Source organism: Crocodylus siamensis, chromosome 7 (assembly GCF_052110815.1).
Source record: "Crocodylus siamensis isolate JL-2025a chromosome 7, ASM5211081v1, whole genome shotgun sequence".
Taxonomy (NCBI): Eukaryota; Metazoa; Chordata; order Crocodylia; family Crocodylidae; genus Crocodylus; species Crocodylus siamensis.
Window position 1 is genome coordinate 18320668 of NC_143401.1, and position 20745 is coordinate 18341412.

General features: G+C 45.1%; 1 protein-coding gene across 9 annotated transcripts in view; it reads right to left on the reverse strand.

Annotated features, from left to right (window-relative positions):
• PAX2 (paired box 2) overlaps window positions 1-20745 on the reverse strand; it is a 113218-nt gene that overhangs the window by 12323 nt on the left and 80150 nt on the right. For 5 of the 9 annotated variants that reach the window (XM_090056537.1, XM_090056543.1, XM_090056536.1 and 2 more), the window contains 3 exons: window positions 20114-20240; window positions 5928-6137; window positions 986-1087 (listed from right to left, as the gene is read on the reverse strand). In XM_090056537.1, the coding sequence (XP_089912663.1) occupies window positions 986-1087; window positions 5928-6137; window positions 20114-20240 (439 nt within the window). The remainder of the gene's footprint in view (window positions 1-985; window positions 1088-5927; window positions 6138-20113; window positions 20241-20745) is intronic. The other 4 variants (XM_090056542.1, XM_090056541.1, XM_090056539.1 and 1 more) reach the window with 1 other exon arrangement.

The following is a 20745-nucleotide window of genomic DNA, read 5'->3' on the forward strand; positions in this document are numbered from 1 at the left end:
TCAGAGTTCCATCATCTAAAGATTTCAACACACAAATGGCCAGCTTTATAGGCCCTCTAAGCAGCTGGGGTGATGCAAAAGGGGCTGTAATGGGGACCAACATCTGTCCAAATATTCTTCCCGGCTCTGGAAACTGATTGTGGTATGTGACCAATGTATCCCCAGATTAGAAAGTGAAATTCCCTAGGACTACAGGTAGTAGGTTTTTGGTTTTCAGTGAGCAGTTGGCAGTATCAGTCAACTAGTTGCTGAGAGCAAGTAATTCTCAATAGGGAATGGGTGCCAGAGAACCACTTGTCCCATGGATATATAGAATAGGTAAGTAGTTACCCTTGAATTATGGATAGTGACTTTGTGATAGGGTAGAGGCAAGTGGACTTTAGATAGGCAGGTAGGTAGCTGTTGGTTGCTGTGAGTAGTTAATCTTCCTTGAGCAAGCTGTTAGTTATTTGTAGAATCTTATCTAGTCTGGGTTGTTGGCAATAGGTAGCATTGTAGTCACCCACAGGCTGTAGACATTGAATTATCACTAGCTTCTCATTGGTAGTTGTCCTGGGCTATGGACAGAAGGTAGTTTGTTACCCTAAGCTAGTGGGTAGTTAATTATCCTGAGCCAGGAGTTGTGGGTAATAATTTACGGGGGTTGTTGGAAGTTAATTACCATAGTTAATGAATACTAAGATTAATCAATTACCATAGGGTAGTTAATTACCATAGATTATAGATAGTTGGTTGCTCTTAGCTGTCGTGAATTGGTTACTGGAGGAATGAGTTACATTAGGCTGTGAGCTGTGCATAGAGAGTTATCCTGAATTGTAGGCCATCATTTTCTTTACAGGTAGAAAGGACTTTAACAGCAGCAGAGCCAAAGATGCCACTATGTAGGCTTTTCAAAATTAAATAAGCTATTCAACAGCCTGAGCAGAGTTATCAAAGCCTGGACACTGGCTAAGCAAAACTGCAGATAGTTTCAGCAGTGACTTACCAGGTACCATTCCTGCGAGAGTTGAGGTTGGGTAGCTGCCTTGTCCAGTAGGAGGAACGTGGGGTGGGTAACCAGGTAAGGTGGTACTTGCCATATCACGACCTAGAAGGAGAAAGAAAAGGAGACAAAGGATAAAGTGGGGGAGGGGATTTGAACCACACTCCTGTGCTGAGCTGTTGTCAGCTTCCTTTTCAACATCATGTAAGAAAGAACCTGCTGCATAAGCAATCTGTGTCTTTGTCTTGTAGGTCTTGATGACCTATTTGACACTAGATACGTTTGATCCAAATTTGTAGGGATGGGGAGTAAAAAGAAAGCCTCCGTTTGGTTCAGAGGAATTCATTTTCTCTCACTGTGTAGACTGGGCCCAGTTAGGAAGCCTGGATCTATTTTAAACTACTCAAAGGGCATCTAATTGCATAGGAAAGTATATCACATTCATCAGAAGAAATGTTGAGTCCCTGTATGTGGTGACTGTTTCAAAAGTGTGATGGATTCTCATTGTTCAGAAATAAACATGGTCCAGGGTCTGTTAGCACTGGATCAGGACTCAGGAGACCAGGGTTTTCTTCCCAGGTCTGCCACTGGCCTGCGAGGGCATCTGAGGGCACGTCACTTCACCTCCCTGTGCCTTTGCGTATGTTATAAACTTTTTGGAATAGGGACAGTCTTCTTCTACAACTGCACAGTGCTTAGCATACATAATGAGGCCTCAGTCTCAGTTGGAGGCACACTGAGTACTGTTCTAATGTTTAAAATAATAGAAGCTTGGATTTTAATTTGATCCCCTCTTTATTTTTTGTCACAAATGTTTGTTTTCTACCTGTTCCAAAGTCAGGGTAACTCCTCCCTGCATGGGACAGGGAGGTGTGAGATCTGGAATGGTAGAACATGACAAGGGTTTATTTTTTACCTCTTCAGAAGTGCAGCTGTAAATGCCTTGCTTGATGCCAGAGGCATTTCCTCATTTGGACTGGTTAGCCTGAAAATGGGCCAGCCACAAGGGCATTTTACTGTTAGTGCTTATTGCATTTAAATGAACTAAAATCATCTCTGAAGCTGCTGGGAGTTTCAAGCCAAAACCAAAAAAAAAGGAAAAAGAAAAAGTCTAAATAAATTAAGATAATCTTTTCCCCACAGCTGCTGGGAGATTTACAGCTCAACCTCCTAATCTGTCTACTGAGATCTCGGGCTGTGCTAGTCAGCCAGGGCCCTTCACCCAAAGGGAGCAGTAGCTCACCCTGAAGTTTGCCATTTGTGGTAGCTTTGTTAAACCTATTCTGTTTGGAGATCTGGGTCCTCGTTCTCATTTATCTGCAGCTGGGTAAACCGGGACTGTAACACCAGTTTAACTAACAGTGTACTGTACTGCTGCATGTAAATGGAAGGAGAATCAGACCCATTGTTTCAGCTCGACTGTGACAGTAGTAAAACTGGTGACCTGGGCCCTGAAATAAGCCTGGCATAAGTACCAGAGATGAATGGCATTCACTGAGCAGAGCAAGAACTGAATCAATGTGGAGAATAAATGTAAATTCCCAGCTGAGGAAACCTCACAGAGTTGAACTAGTGCCATTGCTCTTAGGTTTTGACTAAGGATTGGGGGACTGATTGGATTAACATAAGAAGAAAAGTCCTTGAGCCCTCCCTTTGAACATTCCCCAACCATTGCTGAACTTCCTCTTCCACCTCACCTTAGATGGTAGGAACTAGCCTGCTGGTCCTACTGCCCTCTGACCATTTTCTAATATTGAAGCTTTGGAGGCATTGATGGCTTCTATATTATAATCTGTTCTATTCAGATCCTTAGCCTCCCCCACATCATCTAATAATAAGTGTTTTCTAGTCATGCATTAAGCATTGGGACTAACTACTGTCACATCATTTTTACCTTCTCACAACCTTTCCTTATGGAGAGAACAATGTGCACAAGGGAGCACTCAGACTTTGCACTTGCTGGGTTTTACCAGACTGAGCAGTCTAAGACATTATGGCAGATGGCAAATGGATGCAAATGTCACTGAAACATGGGAAGAGAGCACAGGCTTGACATGCCTGTACTGAAATTCTGTGTGAAGTACAGATACACACCCATGTTCTTGCTTGGCCATGTGCACATGCACACGCACACTCAGATCCAGCTTCACAAGCACGTGCCCCTCTCACATTTTCCCAGGTGAGCACACCCATGCTCAGATGTAGGGGATCCAGGAGGAGATAGGCACCTAATTCCCGAAGGCCCTGCTGAAAACCCCAACCTTGAAAAAGGAGGTGACAAGTCTCCTTTGTGCAGGTCAGTCCTGTCATGTAATTGCCAATGTTTCTTGCAGTTAAAGGTTGGTGGAACCTGTGACATTTTGAGATCACAAAGGTTTCAATTATCCCTATCTTTAGATGGGGTGCTGGTGGCCTTTCAAAAATTCAGTGGCCCTGCTGGTTTGGTGGTAAGAACTTACTGACATCAAAGGCATGACTCAAATGAGCGAGAGGTGAGAACCCAAAGCCAGGGTTTTGCAGTGCTTCAATGAAAATGCCACTAGACACACAGTGTTGGTGGGGTGAGAGGCTTATCACCTGCCTGAGTTCATGGGGTAAGGCAAAACTAGCATTCTAGCAATCCTCCATTCCCAGGCCAGGCTCCCTATCCTAGGAGCTTTTTGAGTGATAAATACAATCACCGTCTTGACTGAAGTTCTGTAAGATGGAAAGCAGGATACCAGCAGCTTCTCTCATAAATGATTCTGTGACCTGAAGGCAGTAGGCACCTCAGCACTGTGGCACTGAGCTGACAATGGGTTGTTTCTCAGATGTGCATCTGCCTGCCCTACAGAGCAGCACTGCTGCAAAGACTCCAGCAGGATCCTTCTTGGGCTGGGAAATGTAGAGTTCAGGGGCACCGAGAAGACATACTAAGGCTTGGTCTAAGAGGACTGAATAAGCAAAAGAGCTCTCAGTGCTGTTTTGTTCTCTGCTGTCTTACAGGGAGATCTTCAGAGACTCCAATAGATATCTTAACAGTGCAAACCCAGCTAATGGCCAAGTGAAAAGGGAGAAGTTTGGGTGAGGGGAAACAATAATAACATAGGTACAAGTAGAGGTATTATTAATTTGCATATACTTGGCACCTGCCAAACATGGAGCTTTTCCCTGCTCTGAAAAGGACATGAAAAACTTTCCTGATTGGCAGGGCCACAACATCCTTATTGATCATCCAGCCTGACTTGCTCTTTCTGTGCAGAGTGTAACAACTACTGTTTCATCTCACCTACCCTTGAACCTATCCAGAACTGGTACCTCAATGGCAATTTCTCTGTGACTCAAAAACTTTTCCTTTGTTTGCCTCAGGGTGCTGCTCCTTGTCCTACTACCTTCTGAGACTGGGAATAGCATTCTTTCTTCATTTATACTTTTCTGTCTCCCTCAGGCTTCTCTTCTCTAAACTGCAGAATTTTATTTCCTCCAGTCCATCTATATGTCTTCCCATTCAGGTCTCCTGATGCCCTCCTTCATATTAACTCCAGCCTTTCCATGAGCAGCTTTGCACTGCAGTCACTGCTATAATAGCACCTCATGTAGTTGTGTCCGAGCTAGTCATAACCTCGGTAGTTCACATACAAGTGCAGATTAATACATGGGCCCAGGGGACTCTTCAGTGCCAGGGGCAGCACAGCCCAGGAAGGCACCCTGGCTGTGGGCATCTGGGGTGGGCAGCGCACACCTCCAACCCTCCAGCTGGGCCAGGGCCAGGGGCTAGGGATGTTCATGGGGCTCCGTGAACATGGTGGCAGCTTCCCAGGCCATCTGCTGTAGGCAGCCACCAGTACCAGTGCCTCTGGGACAGGATAGGACAGCTGTGCGCCACCTGGGCCGGCAGAAGGGTGGGCTGGCCACCAAGGGCAGAGCTTGTGCTCCCCCAAGCCAGCCTTGGCCCCAGCCTGTGCTGTGGCACTGGAGGACCACAGCTCTGGCTGCAGGACACCTGCTGGGTGGAGGGGCTGGGGCTGCCTTTACCTCTTCAGTGCTTACCTGCCTCCACCCCCGGCTCATCCTGGACAAGCCGAGGAGGCCTGGCAGGCCCAGCTGCAGTCCCTGGTGGGCACAGAGGGAACCTTTCCTTGCCTGGTAGGGGGCCTCCAATTTTCTTTGCCCAGGGCCCCAATAAATCCTAATCTCCCACAGTTCATATACCAATATGGTAGTGTAGTTATAGTTCCAATCTCTTTTAACATTTAACACAGGATACCACTATACCAGTGGCTCCATACTGAGACCCATACCCTTCTAGCTGGGACTCTTAAACCCCTAAGATCCTAGTCCCATGGGGCATGTCTACATGTGCATTTAAGCGTGCCTAAATTTAATGCGCATTAGCTTAATGTGTATTAAGCAGGTTTAGGCAGGTGTCTACACTTACAGGCATTAAAGCATATTAACTCTGTATGTAGACTGAGTTGGGACTAAAGTTAGCCCCAAGTCAGTCAGCACACATAGCGTTAATGTTCTTTAATGTGTCTATACATTCATTAATGTGCTTTAACTATTCACACCTAAATTTGATACCTGCATTTGCAGGTATCAAATTTAGGCATGAGTAGCCTAAATTCACCATTTCTGATGCGCATTAAGGGCATGCATGTATAGATGTGCAGCCTTAATGTGCATTAATTTAGGCACGCCCATGTAGTTGAGGCCCCTCTTCTGATTTATCACTATAGACAAAAGGGTAGCTTGGAGTCCTGAAACCTGTAGGCAGCCCCAGATTGAAAACTGTGTCCAATACAGAGCTCTGAGAACAGCACTGGCTTTTGGACTTGGTCTTTGAGCTCCAGTTCACCTCCCTGACTCATACATAAAGAGCCTGCAGTGTTTACAAGTCTTCCAGTCCTGTCAATCATTACCAAGCCCCTCAACTGCAGAATCCCCTGTGAGCAAAGCTGGTTACCTGCTATCAGAGGTTGGGTGGTAGACTGCCCAAAGGGGGAGCCATGATGAAGGAAGGCACTGTAGCAAGGCGTGGATGCATCATCTGAAAGGGTCATGTGGAAGGGCTGAAGGTCAGCCTGCCCCGGGCCAGCCAGCATGGTGGGGGTGAAAGGGGCGAGAGAGGCTCCATGAGGCTCTTGCTTTATACTGAGGGGAGAGGAGAGGTTTTCTGTGGTAGGGTCAGGGGCGGACACAGACAGACAAAGGGAACGGGGGGGAGAAAAGAGGAGGGTGGGGGGAGGGGGAGAACAAAATGGATGAATGAAAATGGAGTGGTTAAAGTCTACAGGGAAATTAATTTAAAAATGAAAAAAATAAAGTCTGGAGCAGTTAAAAGGAGCTGTGGCTGAGACAGCAGCAGCAAACATACTATGGGCCAGTCACTGATTGTAGTGATGCCTCTGCTGGGGTGAGGGAGCAGCACAGCAAGTGTGAGAGGAAAAGGAAGGACGAGGGAGAGGGCTGAGAAAGGAGGCATGCGGGAGAGGCAGGTGCCTGGCAGGAAGCAGTGCAGTGGGCAGGGGTGGGAGAAGGATGCTCTGCAGCTTTTGTGCTCTTCTTCCTGCTCCTTCATCATCTCACTCAGTTGGATGCATGGGACTGTGGCAGTGAACTCATTTTCTCCTGCAGGAATCATCACTCTGGTCATTTCAAACATGAGCTAGAGTTTCTGGGAGAGCAATATGGGTCACATCTATAGAGCAGCATCTGAACAGGATGTCTCAGTGCACAGCCCCAGAGAGCTAGGCCACACTGCCCATCAGAGCTCTCAGAGAATACCCAACCAGCACCAAGTTCCCAAGGAGCTTGGCTTGGGAAGAAGAGAAAGTGGCAAAAACCTATGAACCCAGAAGGCTTCATTTTCACTACCTTAGCCTCTGTTTTTTTCCAACTGTACATGCCCAAGAGTTGTAAATGAACCTTCAAAGCTGTAGTGTCCTGGGTCCACTGTTGAAGTGTCTACATCAAGGACACGCATAGTTCAGTGACCTAAAATATGAGCATAATGATACACCCACAGTTGTCTGTGCTGGGTATTGGAGGCTGGATGATGTGATCAGACCCAGTTCAGATCCAGCATGGCAAACCATCTACACTTGTATAACTTAGGAGCAGGGTGGCAGGTGTTGACAAGATGGGTCAGTTTGGGCAACCCTGGTTTGTATGAGAAAGGACTGTGATATACAATAACGTCTTTTAGGACTGGCCTCATCATTTACAAGTGCTTCCAAAGAGGCTAGATGATGATAATGTCTGCCTATGTGGTGGGGTAACAGAGGGCTTCTATCCTTGAGGTCTGCTTATTCTGAGCACTCCATAAGGACATCTTACAGAGCACGTCTGCCACTTATACATTTGCTTCCTAAAGGTTGCTGCCTTGGTTGTCTATATTCTCCTAAGAAGGATCTAGGACCATGATGGCCACCAAAGATTCCTGTGCCAAGGACCTGCACTAATAGCATATTCAACTGCAAAATGTTAAATGTGGCCAGTTGGTACTTGTGTCACATCATGCCCTGGTAGTTATATAACCAGGTAGTTGTCTACCCTTCTGCCACCCAGCACCACCACAGCTGAGTCTCTGATTATGTCTTTGGTGAGCTTGATGTCTCTGTTTGGTAAAGGAGTTACTCTGGAGAGAAAGGAACAGAGGGCAAGGTGTACAGTCACTTTGAAACACCAGTGTAATCTTTATCCCATGACCCCATTTCTGCAATATACTGTGGTGAGATGCCGTAGGCTGGTCCCAGTCCCTGGGTGGGATGGTCAGCTTTATTGGTTCTGTGCAGGAGACAATCCCCAAGGACTCAGTGATGCAGCCAAAATACTTTTATCTTGGCTCTGCTGCCATCACATTAGAAGAATACACTGCCACCTTGCTGTTGGCACAGACCTGCAGGACAGTCCTGGAGTCCTTCACCCTCCTGACTGTCAGCACCACAGAAATAGCATGTGCAGCATTACAGAGCTGTCTGCATTTCATAGACTACGTGCTGTCCTGAATTTCTGTGGTACTGAGGTGGGGCAGTGCTCCTCACCTCAGTGGGATCGCACATAACTGGGCAGCAGCTGCATTTCCAAGCCAGGGTTCTCTCAATCCTATGGGACAGGCTTGTCTCATATTCAGGTTTCCATATTCTACCTGCCTGATGCACCACAGGGCAGTAACAGGGGAGGCCTGGGGGCACACAAGAAGCAGGGGCAGAGAGGAGCATGGACAGAGGGAAACGTGGGTGGGCAGGAGTAAGGGGTGGCGTGGGCAGAGGTTAATCCTGTTTGCACAGCCCTCGGGCACACTGGGTTTCCCAGTCCCTCCCCTGCTTTATTTCTCTTTTAAAGCATTGAATTTTCAGCTCTAATCCCTTCTTAAACCACAGCATTTTTCAGGCGCTCTGTGTAAGTGAAACCATAATCTCTGGTAAAACAGACTGCTTAAGCTGCTCTAGTATTAGGCCAATCTGATCCAGTCCCTGGATTTCCTCTCTGCCCAGCCACCACAGAGAGGATTTCAGCCTGAAAGAGTGACTAAAGCCCTTGCTACGGGAACAACAGTGCCAGGCCTTGCCTTGCAAAGCTGAGAAGGGTTAAGGGACCAGAATCTATTTGTCCCAGTGTTTTGAGGCTGTTAAAGCCCCTGTCAGACTCGCAGTGGAGATGAGCCTAGCCCACTCTTGAACACATTAGGGCTTATAAAGAAAAATTCTTCACACCTTCCGGAGGCAGCACCTCTTAGTCGGTGGATGGGTTTGTGTGCGTCTCTATCACGTTCTTTCTCCTCTGTATCTTTCTCTCTATCGCTGCGTCTCTACCAAGAAACTGCACAGACAAAATTCAGCTCCAGCACAGCTCCACTTGAGAATAGCATTAAAAATATTCCTGCGGAGCGTGGTGTCTGACTGCTCTGAGGAGAGGCCCCTGAATTCTGACTACATCACGCTATTACTACCACCTGTGAAGCTGCCCAGGTGGTGGATTCTCAGTTCAGACAAGTTATAAATCTGTCTGTCTCCCTCCTCCAGCATCCTCATACGCTGAGGTCAGCACATTATCTGTCTAAGGAGGGCAGGCCCCTCTCTATTGGCCCCCCAAACCCTGTCATAACAGAAGTATCAGTCCAAACTGCTGTGGAGCTGTGACACTGGCTTGTCTTGTTCTCATTGAGACAGGTGCCCCTTGGAAAGATTGTTTTAGAGAAACCCTGAAGTATTTGTCAATGTCTTATTGCTGTGGAAATCACCCAGGAATTGAATCTGAAATTTAATGGGGTTGTGACTTTTCCCAAGTGGAGACCTACTCCTTTTTCTATTCCAGGCTCCTTCCTTCCTGTTTCCAAAGGACACCCACAGGCAACAGGAGATACCACCCAGAATCACACGAGGAAAAGTTTTGAGGACCGGCAAGGCAGGGATGTAGCTGCAGCCCAGAGCACAGCTAAACATCTTCCCCTGTTTCTGCTCTGTGCTCTCCCTCTGCACCCTCTGAGTTATGGCTGTTTCTCTTCCTTTCTAACCCTCCTCTCTGTTACTCTGGCGGGGAGATGGAATTGGTGATCTCTGGCCTAAATTCCCCCTGTGAATGAAGGGATTTTGGCCAGACAGAGTGAGAGGAAGATTCACAGCTTTGGGTTCCTACGGAGACTCATCTTGCCTTTTATTGCCCTCTCTGCTGGCGATGGGGGGTTTGCAGGAGAGATAAGCTGCTTGTTTATCATTGCTGGTTTCCTGGAGTTCAAGAGAGCTGCATTCAGGGTTTCTTTTCTTCACAGTAAACAAAGAAGGGAATTTCTGGATGGCACATTCCCATTGTGCCTGCCTACTGAATGCAGTCCTGTACACAGTCTTGGCAACATGGTTCAGTCCCTCGCCTTTGCCCAGAATCTGTCTCAGCTACTTAGTCTCCAGTGCCTCACAGTCTTAAATGCATTATCTGGAAGGTAAGGCAGTCCTGTTATCCTTGTTTTGCAGGTAGGAATGGAGGCAGACAGTGGCTAAGTGACTCACCCAGAGTTATCTGTGACAAAGCAAGACCCAAACCTAGGACTCTGGAGTCCTCTGCTGATGCTATAATTCTGTCTACTGACTCCATCTTCATGCTAACTCTCACTCCCTTAGAAATGATTTTACAGAACTAAACAATACAGGATTCAAACCTAAGCTGGTGTAACTTGAAGTTCTGCCACAATCAGTGGAGCCAGGTGAGGATCTGACCCCAGAAATCTTATGAGTTGTGTGTATAAGAGCAAAATGGCATGGCATACTGTATTTCACTGCTGCTGTCTGTCGTGATGCGTCTGTTGGAGGAGCTAAGCTTTGTTTCTGCAACTTTCCCTTTTGCAAGATGGTTATGAAAGTCACAGTCAAGATACAAATCAACCTCAATTAAAAAAAATCTCTTCTTCTCTCCCTGTTTTACTAACTCACTCCTGGCTGTAACAACAGAAATAATTTATAGCCTTTAATCTGTTTTCAATGTTATTGCTCTTGCTTGTTCTTTGTTCCATGCAGGGACTTGACTATAGCTGGCCAGTCAGCGTTAGTTTAAGGTTCTGCTCAGATCCACTCTCCATTTCCAATGCTCTAGCTCAGTACTGTTCTTTGGCTTCCCAAAATTTAAGGAATTGTTGAAATATCTGTTTCAAGAAACAATGGAAATTGCTTTTTTCCTTTGAAGTCAAAGCTGTCATGAACTAATTGAAATTTATAGCAGGTTTCATAATCTCCTTACCCATTCCTTTTTAACACAGTATTTTACCCAAACTGTTTTGTGGGGAGAACTAAACTATTTGGCAGCAGCCCTTTAAATAAACTGACACCTCCTTCCTTGGTGGAGAAAATTGCGGCTCTGTATTCCTCAGATCTAGTAAAACATGAAACTTCCAGGGGATCAAGGGTCAAACCTGACTCCCTGCATCCTGTCAGAGCATTCTTAACTTTAATTACCTGAGTAGCCCATGGGAAGTCGCCTCTACATTGCTCTAAGATCATTTATTCACAGATGCAACTATTGCAGAAGGATGCACTTTAAACCCTGGAAAAACACTGATGGACCAAGTAAATTCAGCAGACTCATTAGTCCAGTGCAGGCTGTCATGCTCTTCCATTTGATTTTCCCCAATTCCTTGGGATGTAATGTTTATATGAGATCACTTGTGTGAGTCAAGTGAAACACATGTATAAATACTCTGATAGACTGAGGCCTGAATGTGACCACTGAATGAAGATGCTTTCAGAATATACCTGGGAAATGTGGTCAGAGCAGGACACATAGCAGTGTCTTGGGTGGCCACTCCAGAGGCTTTACATGGAGACGTTTTTTAATTGATCGTAAGGTAGAATGACTCTTCCTGGATAGCCCTTCACCATTTCTACATAGAGAAGGAAAGGCAAAAAATTTCCATCCATGCTCCAGCTCTCTGAAAGGCTTCAAGAGGCAACTTCAACTCTACTGGAAGATGGCTTGCCTGACTACAATCCACTTCTATAAAGATCAAAAGTTACTGACATCTGATGACTAGTAGTGCTTGAGTAGTAAAATACATGTGTTGGCCTTAGTTCATTCAGTTCTTAATGGAGAAGTGTCCATGGCACAGAAATCACCACCACACATAATATTTAATGGATCCTTTGTTCAGTCCCATTAGAAGAGCCAAGGACTGAACTGGCATGGAAAGAACATAATCCTCTTCCCTAAAAGATGTCTCTTTAGGTAAGACAGAGGTAGTTAGTTTGAAGTCAGGTAGAAGACAGGCTAGAATTGCACCTTATAGACCATCATCAGATGAAGAAACCCTACTGTTTAAGAAAACTTATGCTATACATTTCTGATTTAGTTAGTCTATAAGGTACAAATCTACCCTACCTTCTGCCTTTAGGTAAGGCCATTCTGCAGGGCAAGTTTGCTATGTTGCCACTCACAGTGGCCATGCCAAGACTAGTCAGATTTCTTATCTTTGCTAGCTCCTTAAAAGTAATTGAAGGAAGACGTTGTTTCTTGCATACCCAACCATTTCACGGTTCTTCACTGCCATCTGCATTTCAAGCCCTTCCAAGTGTTCACTTCATGAATGACATTCTTTCTCTTCAGCATCCTTGTCTCCATCTTCAAAATTATTCCCAATGTATCTTCACTGAAAGCATGGAATCAGCTCATCTCGGTTCTTTCCCTTTCCCTGCTATTTCTATCCACTTCAAAGAGCATCTGTATGCTGCGTGACCATCCATCACTGTAGGCCATTTGGTCCTGGAAGTCACTGAATAGGACAATAATTCCTTTTGCCTTCCCACTGCTTCTGATGAGGTAGAGAGATAATACCTCTCCCTGTGGTGGGATGCCCTTGCTCAAATTGGAGATGCCCTGAGAGCTATTCCTGTTTTCCTTTCAAATAAATCTTGGATCTTAAGAAAACTAAACAAGTATCTCTGAAAGGCATAGCTTTGCATTTTTTCCACCCGTGCAATTATCCCTTTCTCCTTTCCTCCACACTGGTTCTGTGCACTCGATTGCTTGATCACATTTTTCATGTTGCAGTCTGTCCTCACAGAGGGCATCTCCATTATTCTGATGAAGCAGGATCGTTCCCAGTGAAAACTGATCTCCATAGGACTTGTGCCAGCTCCACGGATATGGTATTTACCATATACTGTTCAGTCAAGGCTTTGAAGTCTCCAGAGATATGCAGAACGGGTTATTCTGCTGTTGAAAGGTCCATCAATAATGACTTCCTATAAAATCCTTGTGGCCTGTGCCTCTCTCTGTTTGTAGGATTTGCCGTGTTGTTAGGCAGATTCCTACCTCATAACAGTTAATTATGGAAGAACTATTAGGTCACCACATTCAGTCTCACGCAACCAGGCAAGTAGAAGGGGGAGCTGTGGCCACATCATGTAGGGTGGATGGATTTAAAACCAATTGATTTAAATCTCTAATTTTAGTTAATATTTAACTGCAAATCAGTAACTTTGCTTAAAGCATTAATTGTAATCTTATTTTGCATTTGTATTGTTTAGCAATTTTCTTAAAGCTTGTTTCTTATTGGTTGGTAACCACCAAAAAATCTCAATAAATATTGCCTTTATTTAAATTTATTTTTGCTATACACTGCTGTTTTAGAATACACTATATCTACACTTATTATTAAGTAGTTATACAGGCCAACAGATTTGGATTCTTAATTTTTACATGCTATTATGTTAGAAAATGGTGAATGATGAATTTCTTTTTTTACTAGACTGTAGTTGTATTTTTACTCACGATTTGTGTCAAGCTGTATTTGAATAGAAATTAGAAATCAATTAATATGCACAAAACCAGCATTTTACATTTATTTTTATTAATGAAATAAAACTACCTTAACTGTGATGGGCATATAAGAAAAAATGTAAGTTTCTCTAAACATGGCTTGCATTTGAACCTGATTTAATAAAGTAATTTATTAAACAAAGGAAATATTATTTTAATATGGCAGTTGACTTAATTGCTTCTGGTTAGCAGGGCCTTCAAGATTTTGGAGCCACTAAATCTAATTTTTTCACATCTAGTTTTTTTCATTGATTGGCAAAGGAAAATGTTTTCCTACTTTTCCAACTCCCACCAGGATTCTTAATTTTGAATGAACTAGCTATTGAACTGAATTACTTGCAAATAAACTGTTTGCACCTTTGGAAGAGATTACAGCTGAAAAAAGTTTGCTTATCACTTCAACAAACTGTATCCCCATACTGAGCAAATGACTTCTCCAAATCCTGTGATTTGACATTCTTTAGGCCGTGCCTACACAAGACGCTGATTGTGCAGTAACTGTTACTTGTGTGTTTATGGTATCCTTGACTAGATAACACTATGGTTTAGTCCTCTGGTCCTAAAAACAATCTCTATTGTGAAGAGATGGATTTTCCATACAGAGCAGCTTCTATATACTTGGTTGCTTGACAGGCAAAAAACCCAATGATTTGAAGAGTGACCTGCTCCTGTTTACATGTGCTAACCATACCACTGAAGAACCTCAGAAACCTTTTAGCAGGAAGACCAATGGAAGTGTTCATTTCAGTCAACAGTTAATGGATTTGAAGAAGCTTTCAACCCTTTTCTTGGACCTTGGCTCATCCTTTATCTCCAACTGAATCTGGGATGCAGGTGGCTGCAGTCAAGGTTCATTTAGCTGATACTGCAGTTGTCCAGGACTCAATTTAGGGATTTTTTTCCTTTATCATGCCTATAATCTAATGTTCCTTAAGGGACCACCTTCAGATATATCCTCCTGTGAAGTTGCATGTTCTCAGGCAAGCTTGCAAGCCATTTGTGACCATCTGTTATGTTTTATTTTCTCAGGACTGACCTTAGCTATCCTATTCGTTACCCTATTTGATTGAGTTTTAAGGACCTCCACCCAGCTGAGTTACTACTAAAAGCCACCTCAATACACTGTTCTTTTTTCACATGCACAAATCCCAAAGAAGAGATTTCCTTCATATCATGGTGAATATTACCATGTGTTTTTGGTCAAAGTAAGAGCTTTTTCTCTTTGAAAGGATGCATATTTCATTACCAGCTGTCCTCTCAGCTCATCTCTGGAGTTATAACTACAGATCAGTTTCCAAAAATATGGAAGCCAATGATGATATATTAGAAAAACTGCTGAGGTTTTTAGAATCTCCATTTTCTCAACAAATACACACTCCCCTCCAGGCCTGTTTGTCTTCAGAGCTGTAGCTGCTGGACAGAATATTAGTAAATGAAGGAGACAGATTCTTCTTCCATTCATGGTCTCAGTATCTCTGTGGGTATACATCTAGTTAAGAGCCACTTGATCTAGAAGTCCCAGTATTGTTCTATGACTCCTTGGCATGGATGGCACTGTCACTGGTTGTCACAGACAAGTATAAAGCTTTCTGTACAGCTTCACTCTGGCTGCTTCTGATTTAAGCATTTTTTACCAGACTCATGCATGGCCAAATTTCAATGGAAGTCAATGCAAACTGCAAGAACTGAGCATTTCTGGAAAGCAGGTTATACACCATGTGTTATAACATTAAGGTTGCTATTTGTTTGCCCATTATCAACATATCAAATCACATGCTCTTGGCTGCTGTCAAAATATCGAGAGGCATTCAAGAAACTCTGTGCAATTCTAGCTCAGAAGACCAAGAGATGTCGTAGATCCAGGACTTAACATCTTTAATCAAAGTAGAAATCTCATTCTAAAATATACAATTCTCATTCAAACAAAGGTAGGGACTGGATGCATAACAACTTCATGAAATTCTATGGCCTGTACTATACAGAAGGAGTTAATGCCACTGCTGCCATAATTCGGCTGTTTGTGAGCCACATGCAGCCCACAAGGCACCAGTTGGGCAGCTCTGATTCTAGATTATCATAGCAGTCCCCTCTGGCTTTACAGTCTTTGAAAGCTTCCCAACTTGAGTTGCCCAAAATCAGGCATCTAAAATCCCAGTCAGATAAACAGCCTAGGTTTCAGAGCCGCTGAGCGCTTGCTGTTTTCTGAAAATGAGGTCTCTTGGTAGGTGCTCAGACAAGACTGCCCGTTCTTTAGGTGTCCAAGCTTGATCTTGGTTTCTGCAAAAGGCGTTTGGTCTCCAGATGTGTTGCCTGAAGACCAAATGTGTGGGATTTATCCCAAATTTGATCTCATGGACACTTAGTACTATGGCAGGAAGGCTTTTCCACACATCCAGTACATTCTGCATGCAACAGCAGCAGCACACTACACAGCTGAGTGCATTTAGCCCACAGCGTCAGCTTGGGAAGGAAATCTCCTGAGATGTTTCACTGGAAAACTAAGTATGAATCACCCCTCTATAGCAAATAAATGTAGTGAGACAATCTCTGTTCCAACAGTGAGGGAAGAAAATCAACTTTCAAAGAAGTGCTCAAGTCATTGTTTGACTTGTCAAGGTCCTGGTAGCAGTAGGCAAGGATCTAGCCTTTGAAGCCATGCCTCTAACTGTTCCTGGAATAGGTGCCTGTAGATGTTCCTGGAATACCATGGGATATTCATCCCTTGGTGGTAGAGATCTTAACCTTTGCTGCCAGTAACATTATGCAACAGCAATGACCAAAGGACCACAAACTTCTCTGGGTTCTCACTGCTGCCCCAGTGCAATCTGTAGACCAAAGAATCAGGATATGGCTCAAGCAAATGCACCACTGTGGGTGAGACTCAAAGACTGAGCACTGAAGCCTGTAGTCACCTGGCTGGAATATTTGGCTCCTACAGGGGAAAAAGTCCCACCCTGTTCAGATTTCACAGACAAGAACAGTTTCACCAATCTATTCAAAGTAAAGTCAAGCCAGATGCCATGTCGTACATTGATCTGGAGCTTTAGAAAGAGAGCACATCCCTTTTCTCTGCCTCTGTCCCTCCCCCCTGCCCGATACTCCCCTCCAAAAGTTGCTGTAAACACTACAACAGACGACATTCTAAAGACTGGGGGTGCAGCACGACGGGTGTTTAGAGGTGTTGCCCTTTCCATGAACTGAGATGACTAGTCCCAGCAGGCTGGCCTCCCATTGCCTACCCCATATGGGGCCTAGATGCCATTCTATGGCAATGACAAAAAGTCAAAACTCAGGTCATCTAAGCTTTAGGCCAGAGCCCTATTCACTGGACCAAGCTGCCTCCTCTACGGGTCCAGAGCAGCTAAGCCACGAACAGCACACAGGCAATGCAGATCTGCTCCAGTATCTCTTCTAGAATGTACCCTGCATGCTCCTGCCCCCTTCTCTCGGCCCCAGCCAATGAATAGTCAGGAAGCAGTGCTCACAATTCTCCACCTTTACAGTCCTTCCTGAAAACCCTGCCCATCCCTATAACAAACACATCATGAATCATTCATCTTTAATAGATTATGCAAATCAGAGGACATCAAATCAATGAAGATCAATAACTGCAACCGTTTAATTGCCAGCAAAAACATTTTAAGAATGAGCATTATCTGCAGCCCTTTCTTGGGTAATGGCGCCATTAATCCAAACATTGGATCCTGGCCTAAGTGTAAAGGAATAATTCTCCAAACCTCTCCCCCCTCTGCCTCTCTCAGTGTTTTCTCTTTTCCCTTTTCATTTCCAGTTTCTGAGTTCCCCCATCATTACCACTGGCAAACAGCTCCCAACATTAATGGTTCTGCTTTTGTTACTCTGCGCCTGATTGAAATGTCGCATACAGATTGAGATGTTAGTGCTAAGTTGCCACCTGGGAATGTCAAGCTGGGTCTGAAATGAACTTTTCTTACTCTTGGATCCAGATGAATCAGATGGGGATGTTCCCAAGCTGAGCTGGGACCGTTCCAGGAAGTATGGTGGATGGGGGGGAAGAGGGGGAGGATGCGGGGAGTTTTCTGCAGAAGCCCAAGACTTCTTTTAAAGTTAAGCCCCTCTCCCCCAACCACTTCCAGAAGGCCATGCCCCAAGCTTGCGCAGCATGTCCAGCCCCTAGTGCTAACTGGATAAAATGCTCCATCCTGTGTTATGCAGGAGGAAAGACTAAATGGTCATCTAAAAAATGGACAGGCTAGATTATCAGAGCAGGTCCTTTCTGGTCTTAAAATCTATGAATCTCAGGACCCCTTCCTCAGTGCCATCCAGTTAGTGGGGGGCTACTTTCCATGAAGGAAGGATGGGGTTGCTCTGTCTCTGATCCTGCTGCCTGGGGCTGGGGGGATGCCTTCTGCTAGGACGTTAGCTCAGACATTGTTTTTCACCTCTAATAGCTAGCTGGCCTCTCATTCTGCCCCTACCTCTGGACTACTGTGGGGCTCCAGTGAGATATAAGGGTGCCCTTCCTCTCTCTCTGTCTCTGATGCTGTTTTTCAGGGGTCTCCCCCAAAGGTTGTAAAGATACTATGTTCCCCGGATCCTGTGTTCCAGGCTTTGAAGCTAGGTCGTGCTTCAAGGCAAGTTTTCAACTTAGCTGAATATGAAGAAGAGGCACAGTTTTTCCTCAAATGATCTGCCTTTCTATCTGGCTAAGAATTTATGTAAGAGGTAGGGCAGGTTGGCTTTATAAGGACCTCTGGTCAAGCTCTGGTATCAGCAAAACCAAGAAGTTACCTTAGGTCCTCACAGACATATGTCCATGGCTCTCCCCAGAGCGAGGCCCTGCACCTTCCTGTGATGCTCTGTGAATGTGTGTGGACTCAGACCTGTCTGCCCTATGCTGGTAGATCCCACTTAGGCTCCACAGTTTGGTATTAATTTCACATGGTATCCTACAAAGTCTCTTTGCTCAGCAGCAGCTTGAGGAAAGCAGAATCTAAATTACATGGGCTGAAATCAACTGTAACAGCTGGCTAGGGGCTATGCCCACCTCAGCCACCAGTCGCATTGACCCTTTAGGCTAGTTTCTATTGGTGTCACCAGTTATGTAGCAGGAGGAGACACAAGCCTGCTGTATGGTGATGTCTATCTCCCTCTACTTTTCCTATGTGTATTTCACTGGTCTGTGTCCCACAATAAATATGAAGCAGCTTTGATATCTACCTCTAGGATGACTTGGGTGTAGGGGATTGGAATTGTGTTAGAACAGAGGTAAGAGGCACAACCGTAGCACTCAGATCCTCAGATACCATCCCTAGGCTGGTAGGATGCTCCCTACAGAGGATGGGAAGGGGGCACATGGTCCCTTTGGAATGACCCCCTGACTGCAGGACACTTTATTTTAAGTGGTTTCCCCCAAACAAATCATTGTACAGGAGCACCTCCATAAAAATAACTCATTAGATTGGTGGCATCACCTCCACAGCTAATCTCTGTGGGCTGGAGAGCAGTGTCTTGCCACTCCCCCACAGGGAGCATCCAAAGGCCCACGGGTCAGTGGGTCATCTCCTGTGAGGGATCAGGAAGGGCCTCCATTCACCAGGCTGAGATTCTGGCCAGTGATATAGACTTTCTTTCTCCCTTCTATCACCTCTACGATTCCTTGCTCAGTCAAGTATCTTCCACTGCTTCCATTTCTGTCTCTTCTTTCCTAGCATCTCAAATTCTTTGTCCACAGGAGATTTCTCCAGCAGCAGGCCTTTTCCCTACAAGGAGCTTCCCTAGTGTTAACCTCAGGAAACTGCACACAATCATGAGACAGAGAAATCTTGCTTCAGAAGGGTTTGAGGTCAAGTGCCTTGCCTGCTGCACTATCTGAGATCAGCTCATGAGTGAGCTACTGTTCCTGCTACCATCTGTCTTGAGTTACTCCTATTTGTATACTGCTTTGCACTTATACAGGCCAGCTTGAGGATGCCATGCCTAGCAACTCCTGTACCATTCAGGATATGTGGATGCAATGGGCCATGAGATCATTTTAGCAGATCTGTTGGCTCAGAACTTGCTTTTTATCCCCTAGCATTCTGACACCCTTGATGTCTTGAATTTGGCCTCATTCCCTCCCTCTGACTTTTATTCACACCTTATTTTAATATAGCTGCTAAAAGGGAGAGATTTCTTGAAAGGCATGTAGTTTGAGTCAGGGAGAGTTTAGCTATCATAAACTAGCAAGCACAAAATGATTTGCAAATGCCCCTTCTAAACGTTAAGTGCAAATACAGCCCAAACAATTTTCCCCAAAAGAGTCCAGGTGAATCAGAGGTGAAGCTTATTCCCAAACCTAAAGGAGAAACTGCAGACACAACAAAACAGACCTTCTGCTTTACCTTCCCATTCTGTTGCTGTGGACACCTGTCCCTTGTCTACATCTGGCCAGAGCGGTTGATGATCTATACCTTGGCATATGTCCCCATAATGGACAGCTGTACCTGATCCACACCTGAGATATGCCTGGCCACACTTGTCCGTAGTCAACATCTGTACATGATTTACACCTGAGTACCTCTTTCTCATCCACACTTAGACTTATCTGGCCCTCATGCACACTTAGAACTGTTCCTGAGAAAAACTGATCCTCAGTCAACATCCAGACCTGATGCACACCTGCATATACTTGACCCTTACCCATACCTGTGTGTACCCCCAGCTGCCAATGCTGTGAATTTTGACTTTGCTTTCTCCCTTCTCTCCCTCAGCCTCTCTTTGTTTATTCTGATGTTAGCCACAGAAATATATCTCGCATTGGTAGAAAAAAGCAGAAGCTTGTGATGATGAGGGAAATAAAATGAGAGGCTTAGGTAGGCAGCTTACCAGTCACCACAGGGTACGTCTGGGGTCCTGACACGTTGGTCCCCAGGTCTGGGTTAGCAGAGGTGGATAGACTTGATTTGACTTCATCAAGACCAGGGGTCAGAGCTGGGAGGGAGTACTCATTACCCTAGGGAGGAGAGGAGAAAGACAGCTTGCTATTGATGCGGTGAGAGAAAGGGAATGGTGTACAGATGGGGGAGAAAGGGAAAAGATGCAAAGCCTTGCACAGATGGGGGAGGAGGAGGAGGAGGAAATGAAACAGATGAAGAAGAAAGGGCAAGCAAGAGGGAATTCCCAGGATGAGACCTTCATTTCTCATGTGAGCGGCAACTCCTTCGCCAGCTCTAGCAGCAATGCAGATGGATTGTCTACTGCAGACGAGCACAGAATCTGGCCCACCGTTCCCCATGTGGCTGTGCTCTTGCTCAAGGGGAGAAGTTTGAATGTGCAAACTCAAGAGGCTGTGCTATCAGATCTGGCATCCTCTCCAGTTGAGAAAAAGCAAGAGAATAACTAACGCGTTTGCCTTGACAGGTGGAGTAGTAGGGGGAGAAGGCTGTGCTGGATCTGACGGGGACACTGGGGCATTTCTGCTGTAGGAAGGGGCTTGTGTTGGCGGGTGTCCATTGTAT